The sequence below is a fragment of the Elephas maximus genome, chromosome 2 (assembly GCF_024166365.1).
Source record: "Elephas maximus indicus isolate mEleMax1 chromosome 2, mEleMax1 primary haplotype, whole genome shotgun sequence".
NCBI lineage: Eukaryota > Metazoa > Chordata > Mammalia > Proboscidea > Elephantidae > Elephas > Elephas maximus.
Window position 1 is genome coordinate 84,241,343 of NC_064820.1, and position 23,115 is coordinate 84,264,457.

Sequence of the window (23,115 nt, forward strand, 5' to 3'; positions counted from 1 at the left end):
TTTCCAAGCTTCTACCCTGAGAAGCTTGGGAAAAAAAGAGAGCAAATTAAACCCGAAGTTACGTAAAAGTTTTAAAAAAAAAATTAGTTGTGGAGATCAATGAAATAGGAAACAGATCCTAAGAACAGAGAAAAATTAATCAAACAAAATCTTGTTTTTTTTTTTTCTTAAATTGAGAAATTTTATAAACCTCTCACTAAATTCATCAAGAAAAAAAGAAAACCACGTATTATCAATATATGGAGTTAACGTGCAGACACCACTGCAGATGCTACAGATGTTGGAAGGTTAATAAGGGAATATGAACAACTTTGTGCAAATAAATTCTGCAACTTAGGTAAAATGAACATACTTCTTAGAAAAATACGCATTATCAGAACAGATTCAAGGAGAAATAGAAAATTTTCAGTAGCCTTATAAATATCTAATAACAAAATTGAGTTCGTAACTAAAAACCTTCCCAGAAAGAAAACTTCAGGCCCAGATGACATCATTGGAAGATTGTGTCAAACATTTAAGGAAGGTATAATACCAGTCCTTCACAAACTCAGAAAATAGAGAAGGGAACACTTCCCAACTCTTTTTATGAGGCCAGCATTGTCCTAATACCAAAGTCAACTGAAGACGTTATAGAAAAAAAGAAAACCACAGATCAGTATCCCTCATGAATGTAGACACAATAATCCTTAACAAAATGTAATCACATTGAATTCAGTAATCTGTAAAAAGGATAATATACTGCTCAGGTTGGTTTAACATTCCAAAAAATAAATCATTGGTGCCTCCTAGTTTGTTGCATAGTGCCTGGGGTGTTAAAAGCTTGCAAGCAGCCCTCCAAGGCACAACAGTTGGTCTCTATTTGCCTGTAGCAAGAGAAAGGAGAGGCAGGAATAGGAGGAGGAGATGGAACATGCGGCAAATTGCCTATACAAATTACAGCCCACTTTAAGACCAGAAGAACTGGATGGTGCCCAGCTACCATTACTGAACATTTTGATCAAACATCCTATAGAAGACTCTTAATCAAAAGGGGAAAATGTAGAACAGAATTTCCCATTCTCATAGAATCCAGATTTTCTAGAGCCAGGGAGGCCGGGCAAACCCCTAAAACTATTGCCCTGAGAGTGTGCTGTCACTTTATAGAGAGAGCACTAGGGTCACATAACAATGTGTGTATTAATTTTTGTATGAGAAACAAACTAGAGCTGTAAACTTTCACTTAAAGCACAATTAAAAAAAAAAGCATATAGTCATCTCAATGAATGTGGAAAAAGCATTTGAAAAAAATCAACACCAATTTATGATAAATTATAAGTGAACTAAGACTATAAGGGAATTTCTCAAGCTTATAAAGAGTACTCAGGAAAAATCTATGGCTAGCATCATACTCCGTGGTGAAATACTGTCTACCTAAGGTCAGTGAAACACAAGGATGTTTTACTGATTTCCTGTCACTTTCACTCAGTATTGTACTCAGTATCCTGTAAAATGGAATAAGGCAAGATAAATGAAAAAAATGGCGTACCTGTTAGAAAAGAAAAAATAAAGCTTTCTTTATTCTCAGAAGACATAATTTAATGAGTGTGTAGAAAATCCAAGAAAATTAAAAAATAATACCAGAACTAGTAAGCTAGGTGTTGCAGGACATTATCAAATTTCAGTGATCCCTGTGAGATGTGCCTTTTTATACAGAGAAGCATATAATCAGGTTGGTTCTTTCCTAACTCTAGCACTAAACTACATTCACTGTAATTTGGCACAGTTTGCATAGGAGAGGTTAACTCTGAAGCCCTGGTTGTTGAATTAATTACCAGGCACGTGTATGCAACATGTAAAATTTTTTTTATAATGATTCATTCTGAGAAGGTGCTCTGAATTCTTATATAATATTTTTGTCATTGAACAATTGTACACCGGCACTGTAGTACAGATCTGTATTATTATATATGCTTCTTGTAATGTTCTCAAATCACCTCACTATTATGTATGTCTCTGTAATGATTTTCACTGTTAATGTTTTCATAGTGCTTCTAAACACCTATGTATAAATCACTATTATATACACATCTACAGTGCTTTTACACTGTTACGATGTTCTTATGCTTTTAAATACCTAGGTGTAAGTCACTATTATGTATACTTCTATAATGCTTTTTACACTATTATGATGTTTTTATAATGCTTTTAAACACTTATGTATAAGTCACTTTAAATGTAAAATTAGACAGTGTCTGAAGTTAGAAATAGAAACATGTATACTTCTATAATACTCTTTAACCATTAACTGTAAGTTGTTAGAAAGTTGTTCTAACCTTGGAAATAGATATTTATAACATATGTCATAAATAACTCCCCTAAATTGGGCTGTGAACCTGTACTCTGTGATAACAGAATATAACAATCAAATCTCTATCAATTAGCAACCATAAATATGTCACTGAACAATTCCCATAATTTTTAATTAATCAAATTGGCCTTGAAATGTATGTAGTAAACAAGAAAATAAATACATTATGCCATAACTGGCAACTCTATAAATTAGCAAAATATAGATATGTAGTACAACTCTTAAACCCATTGCTGTCCAGTCAGTTCTGACTGATGGTGACTATAGGACAGAGTGGAACTGTCCCATGGGGTTTTTAGGGAATGGCTAGTAGATTCAAACTGCCAACCTTTTGTCAGCAGCCTGAGCTCTTAACCACTACAGTTCCCTTAATTGGCAATAAAATATACCAGTTATAGTTAAACATGACAGCACACATTGTATATAAACCCATGGAGTTCTGCCCATTTTTGGAGAAGACAGAAGCCCTGATCCTCAGTGACTGGCCAGACCCAGAGGGCAGAGCAGGCTCTGGGATCATGAAGGGAGACTTGCAGGGGTGGGAGTGGAGTCCTGGAGGCGGCTATACCAGGTAAGCTCTGACCCAGTACAGGAAAAAGGTGAAGTGATTAAGCCACGGGCCCTTCAGTCACACAGCCTGGCTTTATCCAGCTTTGTGTCCTCCAACCCTCCTTCTCTGTAGAGGAGTAATCCCTAAGTGGACTCATCTCAGTGATGAACATATCAGTAAATCTTAGCTGTTATTTCTGGGATCATATTTTCTAAATTTAAAAAATCAGACTAATGGGTGGTCTGAAAACAGAAAAAAAAAATCCTTCATTTTTTCATAATGCCAATTTTCACTCAACAACCTGGTCTTTGAAAACTGACCATGTTGATAAGTGAGAAGTGGGTGTTTTCTGGAGGTCCTAGCCAGTTCAATAATGCAAGAAAGGGAAATAAAAACATACAAATTGGAAAAGGCAAAGGAAAGCTCTCTTTATTTATAGATAATTATAAGAAATCTATAAAATGGCTACTAGAAATAATATGTGGATTTGGTACCATCACAGATACAATGTCAGTATGGGAAAGAAAAAAATCAATTGTGTTTTCTGTGTTATAGCAATGAACAACTTAAAATTTACTTGGGAATAAATGTAAACAAAATATGTGAAAGTCCTGATAATTACAAAACTTTACTGAGGAAAATGAAAGGATTCCTAAATAGAGAGATATACCATGTTACTAAATTGGCTCAATTATGTTTAGATGTCAGTTCTAACTTAACTGAGCTATAAATTCAAATTCCAGGAGATTTTTTTTTTTTAAAGAAATTGGCATGCCAGTTCTAAAATTTGTATGGCAAGACGAAAGACCTAGAACAGCCAAAACAATTTTGAAAAAGAAGACCAAAGTTGTAGGACTTACATTACCTGATTTCTAGACTTACTAGCAAGCTAGAAAAATCCAGACAGTGTGGTATTGGCATAAGGACAGACAGGTAAATCAGTAGAACAGTAGAGAATCCAGAAATAGATCCATGCGTCAGTTAGTTTTTGACAAAAGTGTAAGGTAATTCAATGAGGGAAAGAGCAGTCTTTTCAACAACTGGTTTGAAACAGCTGGATACTTACGTAGAAAAAAATTAACCTTGAATCTTAACTTCTTACAACACATACAAAATTAATTTAAAATATACCATAGACTGAAATATAAAAGTTAAAATTATAAAATCTGTATAAGAAAGCATAGGAGAAAGTTTTTATGGTCTTTGGAAAGGAAAAGTTTTTCTAGACAGGGCTCAGAAAGTTTGAGCCATAAACTAAAAAAAAAAAAAAAATTGATAAATTGGACTTAAGTACCAGGCATAGTGCTTGTGCCTTTATAATTGCTGCTACCTTACTCAATCATCATACCAACCCAGCACCACTGGTGATTCCCAGTAAGTGGCATGACTGGTTTTGAAACAGGTGAGTTTGACCGCAAAGCCTGCTTTTTTAGTTACAGCACAGGGTGTGAATCGTTCTGTATGATTTGCTGCTACCTTACTCAATCATCATACCAATCCAGCACCATTGGTGATTCCCAGTAAGTGGCATGACTGGTTTTGAAACACGTGAGTTTGACCACAAAGCCTGCTTTTTTAGTTACAGCACAGGGTGTGAATCGTTCTGTATGATTTGATTCTAAGGATATATTAGAGATGAGACAGGTGGTCAGGTTCTAGAATGCTATGTCATCCTATGGAGTTCTACCTTTATTCTTTAGTGTCCTTTATAAAGAACTTAATGTCCAGTGGTTTCATTAACCTAGGGTTAAAGTATGGTAGGAAAAAAGTTAACTTGACACCCCGAATGTATAATGCATTAAAACATTTATTTTTATATTAGCATTAATATTTAATATTAATATAATAATATGTAATGCTATTTAGTGTTCAATATATTTTATATAGTCTTAATTTTTACATTGATATAAATAGAAGCTAATAAAGACTTTTCATTGTTTTTAACTATAAAAAACAAAACCCTACCCTTCTTTCACCAATAAGCATTAAACAGCTACTGCCTACCCATTATTATTTTAGATCTGAAAGTCTTTCTGAGATAAAAATTCCTTTGGGGGGCTCCTAGACCCTTCTTAGTCTGTACATTGTTCTCAAAATGTGATCCCCTGACCAGACGTCAGTGTTACCTGGGACCTTGTTAGAAATAGAGATTCTTGGGCTTCACTTCAGATCTCTTCTATGGAAACTCTGGATATGGGGCTGAGCAATCTTTAAGAAGCTTTCCAGGTGATTATCTTGCACACTGAAGTTTGAGAACCACTAGGCTAATAAAGAAGACTTCAGACAGCTAAGGAATGTAGCACAGGGAACTCCCAAGTTATAGCCTGACCGAATTTCAGTTTTCTCATCCATGAGATTAGAGAGTTAAACTAGATGATCCTCTAGATTTTTTAAACCCAGTCCGGTATCTTAATGGGTCAGGGTTATTGAGTTGGCCTACTGATAATCTTCCTGGATCAGCCATAAGCACCTCACACTAAGATTGTCCAATGTATTTCTTTTGATACTTGGCTGAAAGTGAACAAGTTAGAAACCAGGAGTCATCCTAACTCTTTTCTTACCTATGTCCCCACTCACCTTATGTTGTCAGTTGTCTCTAAATTGAATGTTGAATATGCTTTTCGTTTTTTTTTTTTAAATCCCACTGCTACTGCCAGGGACAAGGCAAATCTATAGGTACCATTGTTTGAAACAGACATACACATACCTGCAGACAAATTAGGAAAGGGCTTCTTTCTGGGCAGTTGCAGCTATCCACATGGCTGGGCAAAGCATGGGCCAGATTTCAGTCTTCACTCTGCCCCCTTGGTTGGGTACTTTTGTACAGAATGCAGTTTTTACAGCATTGTGCAGTTATATGCTGTAGCATGTACATCGTGAACTTAGAGTGGTACCACTGTAAATTAAGGCACTTATCTCTTTTTTTTTTTATCTCTTACCTAATATGTTCTTTCCCTTTGTTTCCTTGCTCTTAGATTTTTCTCACCATGTTTAAAAAAAAAAAAAAAGGCATCATTTCACACTCTTTCTTAGGATATAAGAAGCTCTCAGTAAATAATTATTTGAATATAAAAAATGCATGAATAGCTGCTGAATCTAGTCATGTCATTCTGTTAAATCTTTCAGGAGTCAGTTTCAGGTGATTCCTGGGCCTGGGAATTTGACTTACAGATATTACTGTATCAATATATTAATAAATTTATCTTGGCATTTCTTTTACTGAAGAATCTCTGAGTCTTGTTTTTTATTTTTCATTACTCTATCAATAGACAGGAATAATATTCGAGTTTCTCATGAAATCTGGGCAGTGTTTCATTTCTGTAGTACATAGGGTCTCTATGAGTCGGAACCAACTCAACGGCACCTGACAACAGGAAAAACATACAAAATCCAGTATCCAGGAAAGTAAAGTACTGTATAATAAATAATTCCATGCCAAGAAATTTGTATTTATAAACTAGTCTCACTATCCTAGCTACCTAAACTGACACACACTTTTTTCCATGTTAAAAAAAAGCAGGCACTGTTTTCTTTCTAGTTCTGAAATTGAAAACAGAGGTGTCATTGTTTTTACCACATGATTCAGCTGACCAAAGCTGTACATCTTCAAAATTACCAAATTAGGAAAAGAATTTCGTATCCCAGCTTTATGTCTTAGGTACGGTAAACTATAAACAAGTTCTTTAGCAGTCGACTGCAACATTATAGCTACTGCGTCTCAGAAGTTAGCTTAAAAAGATCATACAGAGCATGCTTGAGTTCTTTGTATTTCAGTATATATGAAGGTAAAAGATACTGATCCAACAGCAAAGTATAAACAATGAAAATAAACCAAAGCTGCTGCCGTCGAGTTGATTCTGACTCATAGCGGCCCTATAGGACAGAGAAGAACTGCCCCATAGAGTTTCCAGGGAGCACCTGGTGGATTTGGACTGCTGACCTTTTGGTTAGTAGCCATAGCATTTAACCACTACGCCACTGGGGTTTCTAGCAAAGTGTAAGTTGTGTTGAAATTACACGGGATATTTTTACTTTTCTCTTCAAAAAGCCATTGTTTAAGCGTTCTCACTTTCATTTTTTCTCTCTTCTCGGCTGATAAATAAAGGGAATAGCATTTAGTCACACAATTGAAAAGGATTTGTGACCTAATGTTCCGAGTTAAGATTTTTCAAACTTTGAACACTTCTGTGTTCAGTTTATTAAGTTTCCATTCCACTTGTATCTGTTGGGGTCTGATCAGAAAATCAAACCAGTTGTTTAAGCAAAGAAAAATTTAATATAAGGAATTGTTAACCAGGTATAGAAATGTTAACTAGGTAACTGAAAAGACAAGGAGGTAACTCTCTATAAAGTACCTCAGTGGTACAGTAGTAGCAACTGCAAAAACAACGACCACTCCCAGGGCTGGGGGAGCAGAGAGAAGAGTTTGGAATTACATTAGCATTTTAAGCTTAGAGGAGGAGCCCTGTGGAGAAGAAACACAGCTTGTGAGGTGGGACTTTACTCAGCTGGTGCTGATGCTGTCTGAGCTTGAGAGAGGGACCCAGATCTCTGTCGAGCTGGTGCTATGTGTCTGAGGAGGACTAATTGCACAAAGACTGAAAAAACTGGGTTCTATTACTGCTTCAGGAAGGAACTGCTGATGCTGGGGTGAAGAAGCAACTCTGCAGTGGTGTTCACAGGAACAGGAGACGGACCAGAAACTCAAGGATTACATGTAGGCAGATACGAGTCTTTTCCCCTACTCCAACCCTGCATCCTCCTCCCCTATTGGCAGAGCCTAAGGAGCCCTGGTGGTGCAGTGGTTAAGCACTTGGCTGCTAACCAAGGGACAGTTCGAATCCACCAGTGGCTTCTTAGGTGAAAACACCTGCACCTGCAAAGGTTACAGCCTTGAAAACCTTATGGGGCAGTGCTACTCTGTCCTGTAGGGTAGCTATGAATCCTGTAGGGTCGACAGCACACAGCAACAACATAGTCAGCTGACAAAGCAGAAATGTGGATTATAGATCCCCAGGCCTAACGTCACGAGGCAGAGTGTAGAAAAGGAATTTGGGACTGAGAGGCAAGAACTTATCTTCATCTTCAAACTTTCCAAGTTAGGGGATAAAACAAAATAAAACTCTAACTTAGCTTAAGGTGTTAGGTACAGTAAACTATACAAGTTCCTTAATTGAAAGGATGTTAAAGCTATTAAGTTTGAGAAGTCAGTTAAAAAGCAGTTTTAAAAAAAGCCTACTGAACATGTTCAATATATTTGAGGATAAATATATTTATCCAGTGGCAAAGTACAACTTATCTTCAAATAATTGTCAAAGGATTTAGACTTTCTCTTCAGGAAGCCATAATGCAAGTTCTCTCGCTTCTGTTTTTCTTTCCTTTCCATTGTTAAAGGGGTTTAATTATGGCTTTGAAAAGAACTTCTATCATAATGTCCCAAGTAAGAGTTTTAAATTGTGACAGTGTTCAGTTTATTAAAGTCCTCTTCCATACTTGTGAATACTGAGATTATAGCAAACAAGTTCTCAGGAATCCTTAAATCTAATATGAAGTCTAAATATGCCGATTAGTGTTAAGATTCCCACAGTGGTTTCCTGTTGCCTAGCAAATTAAGTACGACTCCTCAGCTAGACATTTAAAGGCTTCCTCTTAGTGACCACAACCTACTTTTCTGATCTTATCTCCCATTATTTTTATCTATTTCATCTATGCTGTGGTCCCACTGGACTGCCTCTTACCACACTGTGTACTTACCTGCCTCTAGGCTGTTGCTCAGACTGGTTCTTGCCTCCAGAGTGTTTTTTGGGTGATATTCTTTCCCCCATATACTCCATGTGTACCTGTCAAAATACCACCTCCTCTTCAAAACCTCCACAGTTGTGAACTTCAAGGAAGTCTGTCCTGATTTAAACAACTAAATGTGTTCTTTCGCCCTTAATACTTCTACTTTTCTCTAAGGTCTTAAAATACCTTTATTCTTTTTAACCAGGGACACTCTTCACCATCTTCAGTGCCCACCTAAAATTCTACTTGTTCTTTCAGAATCCACTTACTCATCATCTCTCCTAGAAAGTCTGCTCAGATTTTTTTTGCACCCTGACCTCCCACACCTGGTGCTCCCATTGTATTCTAGGCATACCTGTGCCATGACATTTTTCATACTCTTACTGTTCATTTGTTTGTTGATGCCCTCTATTAGGCTAAATGTCTTGCTATTCCTAGTGCCTAGCACAATACTGGCACCCAACAGATGTGTAATGTATCATTGTTTTAAATGAACAATGGAATGTTAAGCCACCTGTCAGAGGTCTCACAGCTAGTCAGTAGCACAGCCAGGTTTCCTCATTTCAAGACAGATTTCCACATCACAGATATCTCTGCCCACCCCACCCCCACCCCCATTAGATTGTAGGTTTCCCGGGGGGAGAATATGTGTCTTACTCATATTCGTATACCCTGAAGTACCTAGCACAATGGTGTATTTTTTTAAATTATACAGTTGAAATGATTTCCAGATATTAGCTGTGGGAAAACCTAAAAGAAAAAATGAACCTTATCCAGCAGCATCATTTGACTCCTGGAGTCTGAGATTAGAGATATAATAATCATCTGAGAATTAAAGAAAAATCCAGTTCAGATGAGTAGGGAATCAAATATCAAGAACCCAGTGTGCCACTACAGGCTTAATTTTGTTTGCTTGACACTTTTTTTTTATAATACCAGAAATAGAGCTCACATAATTTTGTTTCTCAACTATTAAAGGGGGACATTTATGTTCTGGTCATATTTCTATGTCCCCTCCCTCCCCTGCAAACTGGATAAAAGAGGTAACAGTCATAATTTTTTTTTTTTTTTTTTGCTAGGCCTCATGTGAAAACATGAGCTCATTGTTTGCTTGGTAGAAACAGGAAATGTCTGGGATAATGTGTCTTCAGCCTGTCTAGTTGGTATGGCTTGTGAACCCAAGAAGAGATGAAAGCATTTTTTTTTCTTGTTTCTAATTATAAAAGCAATATATATATTCAATAAAGAAAATCTGAAAAGTATGGGAGGTTTTAAACGGAAAAAAATATCACCCATAATCCACTACCAAAAGATGGCATCAATTATAATACATTTTTGACATATTTTATCTTTTGTTTTCTAGAATTTTTTTAATTGAAATTATATCTATGATTTTTTTCCTGTCTCCCCTTAATATTGTAGTAATGCATTTTACTGTTATTAAAAACTCTTCATAAACATATTAATTATTGTATAGATGTATATTTTAAGGGTGTGCCATATATAGCTTTCTACTATCAGATATCTGGGATCTAGATTTTTCTTTATTTCAAACAATATTGCAGTGAACATCATTGATTATTACACCTTCCGTTATGGATTGAATTGTATCCCCCCAAAATACGTGTTGTAAATCCTAACCCCTATACTTGTGGATATAATTCCATTTGGGAATAGAATTTTCCTTGTTATGTTAATGAGGCCATATCAGTATAGGATGTGTTGCCAGCCAATCACCTTTGAGATATAAAACTAGCAGTTTAGGCACAGCGAAGCAAGCAGAGATGGGGGAAGCTTGATATCGGGCCACATGAAGATTGCCAAGGAAGCTGAAAACAGAGAAAGCCTTCCCCCAAGCTGGTGCCCTGAATTCATACTTCTAGCCTCCTAAACTATGAGAAAATAAATTTCTGTTTGTTAAAGCCACCCACATGTGCTATTTCTGTTATAAGAGTACCAGATAACTAAGATACAGTCAGAGTTATGGTACCATAAAGACCCATGGCCGGTGAGTCAATTGTGACTCATAGTGACCCTGTAGGACCAAGTGGAATTGCTCCATAGGGTTTCCGGTAAATGGCTAGTGGCTAGTAGATTCGAACTCTTAACCACTGTGCCACAGGGGCCCCGTGGTATCATAAAATAAAAAAAAAAAATTTTTTTTTTTTTTTATAAGATACTTTCCAAAAACAGTTTGTGCTCATTTACAGTCCACCAGCAGTATGTGAGGATATGAGCATGCGTCTGTTTAACAATGACCACGTCAGCCCTGAAAGGTCATTTGTTTTTAATATTAACTTAGCGAATATTTCTAAAGAGTTCATTGCCCCACCATCCAAAACGGCTGTTTCATGTCTTTTCTTCTCTTCCCTATACCAACTTATTCTTACCTTGCCTCTTTCTTTAAAGGGGAAAACAGACTTCATCAAACTGGAGCTCCCTCATCCTTCCTCTACCAAATTCAAAATGTGCATTTCTTTGTGCTCATGGATTAAGTGTCCCTCATTTACAAGAGTAAATCCCTACACTAGTGCTCAGGGTCCTGTCCCTTTCCATCTTTTCAAGGACTTGGCCTACTCTAGTTAGTTTATTTCCTGCATCTTCAGATTCTCCCTCTGCTGGATGCTTCTGGTTGCCACTCAACCTACTCTAGGATCTTCTGTTAAAAAAAAAAAGCTAAAATGTCCTCCCTTAACTCCACATCCTCCTCTAATTCTACCCCTTTTTCTCTTATTCTCCCACATAATCCAGTTTCTCAGAGGAGTATTTATATATGTGCCTACATTTTTCTTCTCATTAAAAAAAATATGGAAGAAAGTTTTTTGTTCATTTTTATTTTTTCCAGTCATCAGGAATGAATAAAAATCAAATATTTTAGATTGCAGTGTGCTAACAGAAAACAAACAAACAAAAAAAAAAACATACACAGTCTCTGAACCTCATGTACTTACAAGGGGGAAGCAGTCAATATTTACATGTTCATAGAATAATGGAAAGCATGATGGTGATAAGCCCTGTGAAGGAAAGGTGTTACGTGTTGTGCTGAAGAGCTTTTAACGAGGGGTCAGGGAAGACTTCAACGAACTAGTAAGTGAGCTCAGATCTGAGGATGGTATAGGATTTAACAGCCTGTTACACCAGAGCTCTAGAACTGCTGTTACGCTGTTTGGTCCTTGGACAGTAGTGCTCGTCCTACTTGATTTCCAAGCAGCATTTGACAAGGTGAAGTTCCCCTCCTCTGAATCTTGCTGCTTCTGTGATTTCACACTTTCCTAGTTTCCCCCCTTGCTCTGGCTTGGTTTCTGCAGTCTCTTCATCCAACTGCCCAGTGTCAGAATTCCTCAAGGCTCGTTATGAGCCTTTTTCTTATGACTTCTTGGGTGACCTCCTTCACTTTTACATGTCTTCTGTGTGTCAGAGACACCAAATTTATCTCTAACCATATCCTTTCTAAGATCAGTGTTAACATACATGAAACTAAACCCTTGGTCTTCTCTAAGATCCACTACTTCTCCATTGCTTACTTTTTGAGGAAAGGGTACTTTCATGTATTTCGTTTTTCTAAGTAATCCTGGAGTTATTCTTGACCTTCACCCTTGCCTCATCAGTATGCCCCTTAATGCTGCTAATAAATTGTTTGCTGTATGCCGGGTACCATGCTAAGTGTGTTTTCATGTATTTTATCCTCTTATCTGGATTTCTCTTTGTTTGCTTGTTGCTTCAAGACTAAAATCAAGTGTTATCCTTCCTAGGGTGGTTGTTGTTCTTAGGTGCTGTGGAGTTGATTCTGACTCATAGCAACGCCACGCACAATGGAACGAAACACTGCCCAGCCCTGTACCATCATCACAGTCGTTGCTATGTTTGGGGCCATTGTTGCAGCCACTGTGTCAGTCCATCTTGTTGAGGGTCTTTGTCTTTTTCACTGACCCTCAACTTTACCAAGCATGATGTCCATCTCCAGGGATTGGTCCCTCCTGATAACATGTCCAAAGTACGTGAGACGAAGTCTAACTATCCTTGCTTCTAAGGAGCATTCTGGCTGTACTTCCTCCAAGACAGATTTGTTCATTCTTCTGGCAGTTCGTGGTATATTCGGTATTCTTCACCAACACCATAATTCAGATGCCTCAGTTCTTCTTCGGTTTTCCTTATTAATCGTCCAGGTTAAGGGTGTTAAATTTCCAAATGATTAATACTTTGATTTTAGACAGTTCTTTTAATTCCTCTTCATTGCATTGTTTAGAGAATGTGGTCTGTATTATTTCTGCTTTCAAAATTCGTGACAAAATTTTTAGTGGCTTAACGACACTAAATTAGTGGATTTTTTTTTAAGTGTGCCATGGGTAGGCTAACATTTTTCTGATTTTTTTCATTATCCTAATATTGTGTTATTAATTTCTAATTTTTAACAGTCTTTTCTCTATATGTGGTGAAGAAGGGTTATGTGTACAAGGGGCCCATTGGTGCTATTTGTTCTTGTGAACCACACCTTTTTTCATGTTAAATGTAACTGTGCAGTGCTTTGAAATATACTTTGATACTAACATTGTCACTTCTACAAATTGTCTTTGAGCATTTGCCTGATGTATCCTTGTCCATCATTTGATTTTTTTAATACAATTGTGACAAAATATATATTACATAAAATTTGCTATTTTAACAGTTTTTAAATGCACAAGTCAGTGGCATTAATTCACAGTGTTGTGCGACCATCACTACTGTCTATTTTCCAAACTTTTCATCTCCTCAATCAGAAACTCGGTACCCATGAAGCAGTAACTCCCATTCTTCTCTTCCCCCAGCCCCTGGTAACTTTTAATCTACTTTCTGTCTCTATGAAATTGCATATTCTAGATATTTCATGTAAATGGAATGCACATTTGGCCTTTCGTGCCTGGCTTATCTCACTTAGCATAGTATTTTTAAGGTTCATCTATGTCGTAGCATGTATCAGAATTTCATTTATTTTTATGGCTAATTAATATTTCATTGTATGTATACCATATTTTGTCTGTCATTTCATCAGTTGATGGACACTGGGTTGTTTCCATCATTTGCCTATTGTGAATGTTGCTATGAACACTGGCTTACAGGTATCTGTTTGAGTCCTTGTTTTCAATCCTGGTATATAGCTCGGTGAAGATTTGCTGCATCATAATAATTCTATGTTTAACTTTTTGAGCAACTGCCAGACTTGTTTTCCACAGCAGCTGTACCATTTTATAACCTCACTAGCATTCGATGAGGGTTCTTATTTCTCCATATCTTCACCAACACTTATTGTTTTCGCTTTTTTAATTATAGCCATCTGGTGGGCGTGAGTGATATGTCATTGCGGTTTTGATTTGCGTTTCCCTACCTACTAGCTTATTGGCCATGTATTTGTATTTCTTCTTTGGTGAATGTCTATTTGAGTCCTTTGCCCACTTTTTGTTTAGGTTGTTTGTCCTTTTGTTGTTCAGTTGTAGGAGTCTTTATATATTTTGAGTATCAAGCCCTTATCAGATATATGATTCTCCAAAATTTTCTCCACATCTGTGGGTTGTCTCTTCACTTTGTTGATAAAGTCCTTTGATGAACAGAAGCTTTTAATTTTGATGAAATCTCATCTGTTTTATCTTCTGTTGCTCGTACTTTTGATGTTGCAGCTAAGAATCCACTGCCAAATCCAAGGTCATGAAAATTTACCCCAATTTTTTTCCTAGAAGTTTGATAGTTTTAGCCTCAAATTTAGAACGTTGATCCATTTTTGAGCTAATATTTATATATGGTGTGAAGTAGGGGTCCAACTTCCTTCTTTTGCATGTAGAAATCTAGTCCCAGTGTCGTTTATTGAAGAGACTATTCTTCCCCCGTTGAATAGACTTCATATACTTGTCAAAAATCAATTGTCTAAAATGTATAGTTTGATTTCTGGACTCTCAGTTCTATTCCACTGGTCTATACGTCAGTCCTTATACCAGTACCATACTGTTTTCATTATGGAGCTTTAAATTAACTTTAGAAGCTGGAAGGTGTGACTCCTTCAACTTTGTTCTTTTTCAAGATTGTTTTGGCTGTTCAGAGCCCCTTGCAATTCTGTATGAATGTGAGGATTGGCTTTTCCTTTTCTGCAAAAAAAAAAAAAAAGGCCTTTGGAATTTTGATAGGGATTGCATTGAATCTGTAGATCACTTTAGGTGGTATTGACGTTTTAACAGTATTAAGTCTTCAGAATTATGAACATGGGATGTCTTTTCATTTTTTAAAGTCATTTTTAATTTCTTTCAGTGTTTTGTAGTTTTCAGTGTACAAGTCATTCACCTCCTTGGTTAAATTTATTTCTAGGAATTTTTCCAGATGCTACTGTAATTAGAATTGTGTTTTTAATTTCCTTTTCAGATTGTTCATTGTTGGTGTATAGAAATGACTGATGTTTGTGTGTTGATCTTTTACCTTGCTCCTTCCTTTCCAATTTGGATGCCTTTCATTTTTTTTCTTGATACCCACTTCAATATCATATGAAAACTCTTTCCTATACAGCTTCACACCCCCTGGTGGTGGTGTCACAAATTACATCTTTTTAAGTGTGTGCCCAATAACATACGTTTATAATTTTTTATGTATTTGTCTTTTAATCATATAAAACATAAGAAATAGAGTTAGAGAACTACCGTAATACTTTGTCCGTGTATTTACCTTTATCAGATATCTGTATTTCTTCATATAGCTTTCAGTTACTGTTTAGTGTCCTGTCCTTTCAACCTGAAGAATTCTTCTTAGCATTTCTTATAGGACAAGTCTAGTGGTAAGGAAGTCCCTCAGCCTTTTGTTTATCTAGAAATACCTAAATTTCTCCCTCATTTTTTTTAAATAATTTTTATTGAGCTTTAAGTGAACGTTTACAAATCAAGTCAGTCTGTCACATATAAGCTTATATACACCTTACTCCATACTCCCACTTACTCTCCCCCTAATGAGTCAGCCCTTCCAGTCTCTCCTTTCCTGACAATTTTGCCAGTTTCTAACCCTCTCTACCCTCCTATCTCCCCTCCAGACAGGAGATTCCAACATAGTCTCAGGTGTCCACCTGATACAAGTAGCTCACTCTTCATCAGCATCTCTTTCCAACCCATTGTCCAGTCCCTTCCATGTCTGATGAGTTGTCTTTGGGAATGATTCCTGTCCTGGGCCAACAGAAGGTTTGGGGACCATGACTGCCGGGATTCCTCTAGTCTCAGTCAGACCATTAAGTCTGGTCTTTTTATGAGAATTTGGGGTCTGCATCCCACTGATCTCCTGCTCCCTCAGGGGTTCTCTGTTGTGCTCCCTGTCAGGGCAGCCACTGGTTGTGGCTGGGCACCATCTAGTTCTTCTGGTCTCAGGATGATATAGGTCTCTGGTTCAGGTGGCCCTTTCTGTCTCTTGGGCTCATAGTTTTCCTGTGACCTTGGTGTTCTTCATTCTTCTTTGATCCAGGTGAATTTCTCCCTCATTTTTGAAGAACAATTTTGCAAGATACAGAATTTTTTGTTACAGTTCTTTTCTTTCAGCATTTTACATATATTTTTCCACTCTTTTCTGGCCTGTGTGGCTGTGTATGAAAAATAGGCTGTTAATCTTATTGAAGATCCTTTGTACTTGACGAGTTGCTTCTCTCTTGCTGCTTTCAAGATTCTTTGTCTTTGGCTTTTGACAATTTGATTATAAAGTGTCTTGATGTAGATGTCTTTGAGTTTACCCTACTTGGAGATCCTTGAGCATCTCGAATGTGTAGATTTATATCTTTTGTCAAATTTGGAAAACTTTTAGCCATTATTTTTCAAATATTCTTTCTGCTGCTTTCTCTCTCTTTCCTTCTGAGATTCCCTTAATGTGTAAGTTGGTCTGCTTGATGGTACCCCACAAGTCCCTTTAACTCTATTCACTTTTAAAAATTTTTTTCCGTTCTGTTCTTCAGCCTCTTTAAAGTTGGCAGTTCTTTCCTCTGCCTGCTCACACCTGCTATTGAACTTCCTAATGGAATTGCCATTTCATTTATTGTTCTTCTTAGCTCCAGAATTTCTGTTTGGTTCCTTTTTATAATTTCTGTCTCTTCATTGATGTTCTTCTTTTGTTCATACATCATTTCCCTGATTTCCTTTAGTACTTTGCTCCTGTTTTCCTTTAGCTACGAGCATATTTAAGGCAATTTTTTAATGTCTTTGTCTAGTATGTCCAATAGCTGGGTTTACTCATGTTTGGTTTCTGTTGCTTAATTTTGTTCCTTTGAATAGGCCATGCTTTCCTGTTTCTCTATATGCCTTGAGTTTTGTTGTTGTTGTTGTTGGAAACGGGAGACTTGAATATTAGAATGTAGTGACTGTAGAAATAGGGTTTTTCTCTCTTACTGAGGGTTTGCTGCACCCCCGCCCCCCCCCCCGCCACCTTTTTTTGGATTGTTGAAGGTTGTAGTAGGCCTTTGGTTTAGTGACTTTTCTTAAGTTTTTTTTTTTTTTTTTAAATAAAGTATGTATTCCTTGGCATGTGTGATCCCTGAAGTCTGTTCATTTAGCTTGTTCAGCTAGTACAGAGATTTCTTTAAATAGCAAGTTAAAATTCAAAAAAATAAAAACAAACAAAACCAACAGTAGAAAAAGAACACCTGTCTTAGGCTTTGCAGATTGGCTCTGTATGGGGGCACTCCTTCAGTGCTTAACTAGGCTTATATTGTTTCTAGATATCAGCCCAAGGTGAAAGGTCAGGATTTTTTGGGGTATTTTCTGAGCATGCATCTTACCTAGAAATGGGTCTAACTTTGAAAAGTCTCCTGTGTATACAGGTCCTTTTGCATGTCCCTAGTGGTTAAGAGCTACGGCTTCCAACAAAAAGGTTGGCAGTTCGAATCCACCAGGTGCTCCTTGGAAACTCTATGGGACAGTTCTACTCTGTCGGATAGAGAGGGTGGCTATGAGTCAGAATCAACTCGACAACAACTGATTTGTTTTTTGTTTTTTTTAAGTTTTCCAAGGAAACTCTCCTTGGCTTTACCTTTAGTCCTTAGGCAGCCTATCATTTGTCTCAGTTGCACTCTTGTTCCAGGTGGCAACAACGTTTTAGACAATGCTTGTCACTTTTCCTGCCCCGCATGAGATCCAAGATGGACGAAACAAAGACAAGAGCCTTGCTTCTGTTAGTTAGCCCTCTCACAGATTAGCACAGAGACACTCAGTAATTTGTGGATAAGATCTGCTCTGCTTCCTCTGGAACCAGGAACCAGGTCCCATGGCTGCTGTCTTCAAGTTGGCTGCCAAACCAGGGTAGGATTAGAGTATGGGAAAGTAAAAAAAGCCATAGTGCTTTCTAACTGTTTGAGTTGGCCTTTTCTTGATTAAGCATTCTCATGGTGTTTATAAACCTTTGCTTTCCAGAGTTCTGGAAAAGTTAGTTCTAAGAGTTTCTGCTTGTTTTTGATGTTTTTTGGGGGGGATGAGAGCGTGGAGCTTCTTATTCCTCTACCTTACTGATGTTACTTCCTCCAATTATTTGATTTTCCACTCTCCTTTGTCCTCTATTTTAGTTGTGAATTCTAAATAATACATAGCTACTTTTTTCTGTTATTTTTACCCAGAATCTTTTAGTGTGTAGATGGTCTGATTTTTATATACTATCGATTTTAAGATGTGAGTTTTCGATTCTTCTCTTTAATATTAGTTAATTTAATAACTTATTTAAAAGTATTTTATTGGCACAAATAATTCTTAATCTTAAAAAATACGTATCATAAAGGAGGAAACAAATTTCTTATTTAACTCTGTACCTCAAAATAATCAGTATTACCATTTCAGTATATACTTTGAATATATTTTTATATGTTTTGTTGTTGTTAGGTGCTGTCAAATCAGTTACGACTCACAGCGACCCTGTGTGCAACAGAATGAAACACTTCCCAGTCCTGTGCCGTCCTCACAATGGTTGCTATGTTTGCGCCCAGTGTTGCAGCCACTGTGTCTAGTCCATCTTGTCAGGGTCTTCCTCTTCTTACTGACCCTCAACCTTACCAAACATGATGTGCTTCTCCAGGGATTGATCCTTCCTGATAACATGTCCAAAGTACGTGAGAAAAAGTCTAACCATCCTCACTTCCAAGGAGCGCTCTGGCGATACTACTTCCAAGACAAATTTGTTCATTCTTCTGGCAATCCATGGTATATTAAATATTCCTCGCCAAAACCATAATTCAAAGGCATCAATTCTTCTTTGGTCTTCCTTATTTATTGTTCAGCTTTCACATGTATATGAGGCAATTGAAAACACCATGGTTTGGGTCAGGTGAACCTTACTTCTCAAAGTGAAGTCTTTGCCTTTCACCCCTTTAAAGACAGAGTTGCCCAATGTAATATGTCATTTGATTTTTTGACAGCTGCTTCTGTGGGTGTTGATTGTGGATCCAAGTAAAATGAAATCCTTGACAACTTCAGTCTTTTCTTCATTTATCATGATACTGTTTATTGCTCCAGTTGTAAGGATTTTGTTTTCTTTATGTTGAGGTGTAGACTATACTAAAGGCTATAGTCTTTGATCTTCATCAGTAAGTGCTTTAAGTCCTCTTTGTTTTCAGCAAGCAGGTTGTGTCATTCGAATATCACAGCTTGTTAATGAGTCTTCCTCCAATCTTGATGTCCTGTTCTTCAGATAATCCAGTTCCTTGGATTATTTGCTCAGCATACAGATTGAATAAGTATGGTGAAAAAATACAACCCTAACTCACCCCTTTTCTGGTTTTAAACCACTCAGTGTCCCTTTGTTCTGTTCAAGTGACTGCTTCTTTGTCTGTGTACAGGTTCTGCATGAGTACAGTTAGGTGTTCTGGAATTCCCATTCTTAGCAGTGTTATCCATAATCCGTTATGATCCACACAGTCGAATGCCTTTACATAGCCAATAGAACACAGGTAAACACCTTTCTGGTATTCTCTGCTTTTAGCCAAGATCTCATTCCACATTCTCTTCTGAGTCCAGCTTGAGTTTCTGGCCATTCCTTGTAGATGTACTGCTGCAACCTTTTCTGAATGATCTTCAGAAAAATTTTACTTGCGTGTGATATTGATGATGATATTCAATAATTTATGCATTCTGTTGGATTACCTTTCTTTGGAATGGGCACAAATATGGATCTCTTCTAGCCAGTTGGCCAAGTAGCTGTCCTCCAGATTTCTTGGCATAAATGAGTGAGTACCTCCAGTGCTGCATGTTTTTGTTGAAACATCTCCGTTGGTATTCTGTCAATTCCTGGAGCCTTGTTTTTCACCAATGCCTTCAGTACAGTTTGGATTTCATCCTTTAATACCATCGGTTCCTGATCACATGCTACCTCTTGAAATGGTTGAAACTCAGTTCTTTTTGGTACAGCGATTCTGTATATTCCTTTCATCTTCTTTTGGTGCTTCCTCTATCATTCAATATTTTGCCCACTGGACCTGTCAGTATTGGATCTCGATGCTTGAATTTTTTCTTCAGTTCTTTCAGGTTGAGGAATGGTGAGTTTGTTCTTCCCTTTTGGTTTTCTTACTTCAGGTATTTGCACATGTCATTGTAATACTTTACTTTGTGTTCACAAGCTGTCCTTTGAAATCATCTGTTTAGCTCTTTACATGATCATTTCTTCCATTTTCTTTAGCTTCTCTACGTTCAAGAGCAAGCTTCAAAGACATCCATTTTAGTCTTTTCTTCCATTCCTTTTTAATGAACTTTTGCTTTTTTCATGGATGATGTTCATGATGTCATCCCATAACCTGTCTGGTCTTCAGTCGTTAATATTCACTGTATCAAGTCATTTCTTGAGATGGTCTCCAAATTCAGGTGGGATACACTCAAGGTCATATTTTGGCTCTCATGGACTTGTTTTAATTTTCTTCATCTTCAACTTTACCTTGCATCCAAGCAATTGATTATCTGTTCTACAGTCAGCCCCTGGTCTTGTTGTGACTTCTGATTTATTGAGCTTTTCCATCATCTCTTTCCACAGATGTAGCCAATTTGATTTCTGTGTTTTCCATCTTGTGAGGTCCATGTGTATAGTTGCCATTTATGTTGTTAAAACCAGCCTTTGCAACGAATAAGTCTTTAAAAAAAAAAAAAAAAAGTCTTTGGTCTCGCAAAATTCTATCATGCGATCTCCAGCAGTGTTTCTATCACTAAGGCCAAATTTTCCAAGTGCCAGTTCTTCTTCTTTGTTTCCAGCTTTCACATCCCAATCACCAGTAATTATCAGTGCATCTTGATTGCATGTTTGATCAATTTTTACTGGAAAAGTTGGTAGAAATATTCAATTTGTTCATCTTTGGCCTTAGTGGTTGGAGCATAAATTTGAATAATAGTCATATCAACTTGTTTTCCTTGTAGACATATGGATATTATCCTATCACCAACAGTGTTGTACTTCGGCATAGATCTTGAAATGTTCTTTTTGTCGACGAATGTGATGCCTTTCCTTTCCTGTCATTCCCAGCTTAGTAGACCATATTCTTGTCCAATTCAAAATGAACAGTATGAGCTCATTTCACCTCACTGATGCCTAGGATGGAGCCCTGGTGATGCAGTGGTTAAGAGCTTGGCTACTAACCAAAAGGTCAGCAGTTCAAATCCACCAGCCGCTCCTTGGAAACCCTATGGGGCAGTTCTACTCTGTCCTGTAGAGTCACTGTGAGTTGGAATCAACTCGACGGCAATGGATTTGGTTTGGACTATTGCCTAGGATATTGATCTCTATGCATTCCATTTCATTTTTGACAACTTCCAGTTTTCCTGGATTCATATTTTGTACATTCCATGTTCGGATTATTAATGGATGTTTGCAACTGTTTCTTTTCATTTTTAGTGGTGCCACATCAGCAAATGAAGGTCCTGAAAGTTTTATTCCATCCACTTAATTCAGTTTGACTCTACTTTGAGGAAGCAGCTCTTCTCCACTTTAAAGAGGTCTTTTGCATCGGATTTTCCCAATCCAATGCATCATTTGATTCCTTGACTGCTGCTTCCATGGGTGTTGATTGTGGGTGCAAGTAAAATGAAACCCTTGACAACTTCAGCCTTCTCTCCTATTATCTTGATGTTGCTTATTGGTCCAATTGTGAGGATTTTTGTTTTCTTTATGTTGAGGCGTAATCCATACTGAAGGTATCAGTAAGTACTTCAAGCCTTCTTCACTTTCAGCAAACAAGATTGTGTCATCTGCATATTACAGGTTGTTGTTAATGAGTCTTCCTCCAATCCTAAAGTCCTTTTCTTCATATAGTCCAGCTTTTTGGATTATTTGCTGTGCATACAGATTGAATATGGTGAAAGAATACAACCCTGACGCACACCTTTCCTGGCTATTATCCACACAGTATCCCCTTGTTCTGTTTGAACAACTGCCTATTGATTTATGTACACATTCCTCATGCGCACAGTTAAGTGCTCTGGTATTCCCATTTTTTGCAAAGTTATCCATAATTTGTTAATGATCCACACAGTGGAATACCTTTGCATAGTCAATAAAACACAGGTAAACATCTTTCTGGTATTCCCTGCTTTCTGCCAGGATCTTTTGGACATCAGCAGTGATATCCCTCATTCCCTGTCATCTTCTGAATCCAGCTTGAAATTTTATATATGTATACGTGTATACACACATACACACCCCCCCACACACACACACTTATGTATATGATAAGGGAAGGGAAGGATGGAAGTGAGAGGAGGAGAAAACTATTTTGTAGTTTGATTTTTCACATAATGTATATGAACAGATTTGTATGTCAAATATCTTCAACATCATGTTTAATTCACTTGTTTTGTAATTAATGGCTTGGTAGACAAAGTTCTACTCTATAGCAGGGAGGAATACGTGTTACTTTTGTCTACTTTAGATACCCTGGTGGCGTAGTGGTTAAGAGCTACGGCTGCTAACCAAAAGGTCAGCAGTTCAAATCCCCAGCCACACCTTGGAAACACTGTGGGGCAGTTCTCCTGTGTTCTATAGGGTTGCTATGAGTTGGAATCTACTCAGTGGCAACAAGTTTGGTTTTTGAGTTGTTTTTTTTGTGTGTGGGTGGGGGGGTCTATTTTAGCACCAAGGACAATGCCTGACACCTAAACATGCAGTAACTGTTTGAGGAGTGAAAGAAATATACTTATTTTTTCTCTCAAAAGATTTCCATGGAGAATGATTATCTGGGTCCCCGAAGAATTGAGAGCCTACAAAAAGAAGATGCTGATTGGCAGCGGAAAGCTCACATGGCTGTACTTTCTATTCAAGATCTTACTGTGAAATATTTTGAAATAACAGCTAAAGCTCAAAAAGGTGAGTTTCCCAGTAAAATTATCCATGTTTGTTATTTTCAAAAATGAGTGGTTAGGTATTTTATGTTCAAAATAGGTATATAGAAAAGCCTACAAAGATCACTCTTAGTCCTGTCAGTTAAAGAAGG

General features: G+C 37.3%; 1 protein-coding gene across 1 annotated transcript in view; it reads left to right on the forward strand.

Annotated features, from left to right (window-relative positions):
- The window catches only part of JMY (junction mediating and regulatory protein, p53 cofactor), a 107,234-nt gene that overhangs the window by 39,041 nt on the left and 45,078 nt on the right, over positions 1-23,115 (forward strand). The window contains exon 3 of the mRNA XM_049866550.1: positions 22,838-22,988. Coding sequence (XP_049722507.1) covers positions 22,838-22,988 — 151 coding nt within the window. The remainder of the gene's footprint in view (positions 1-22,837; positions 22,989-23,115) is intronic.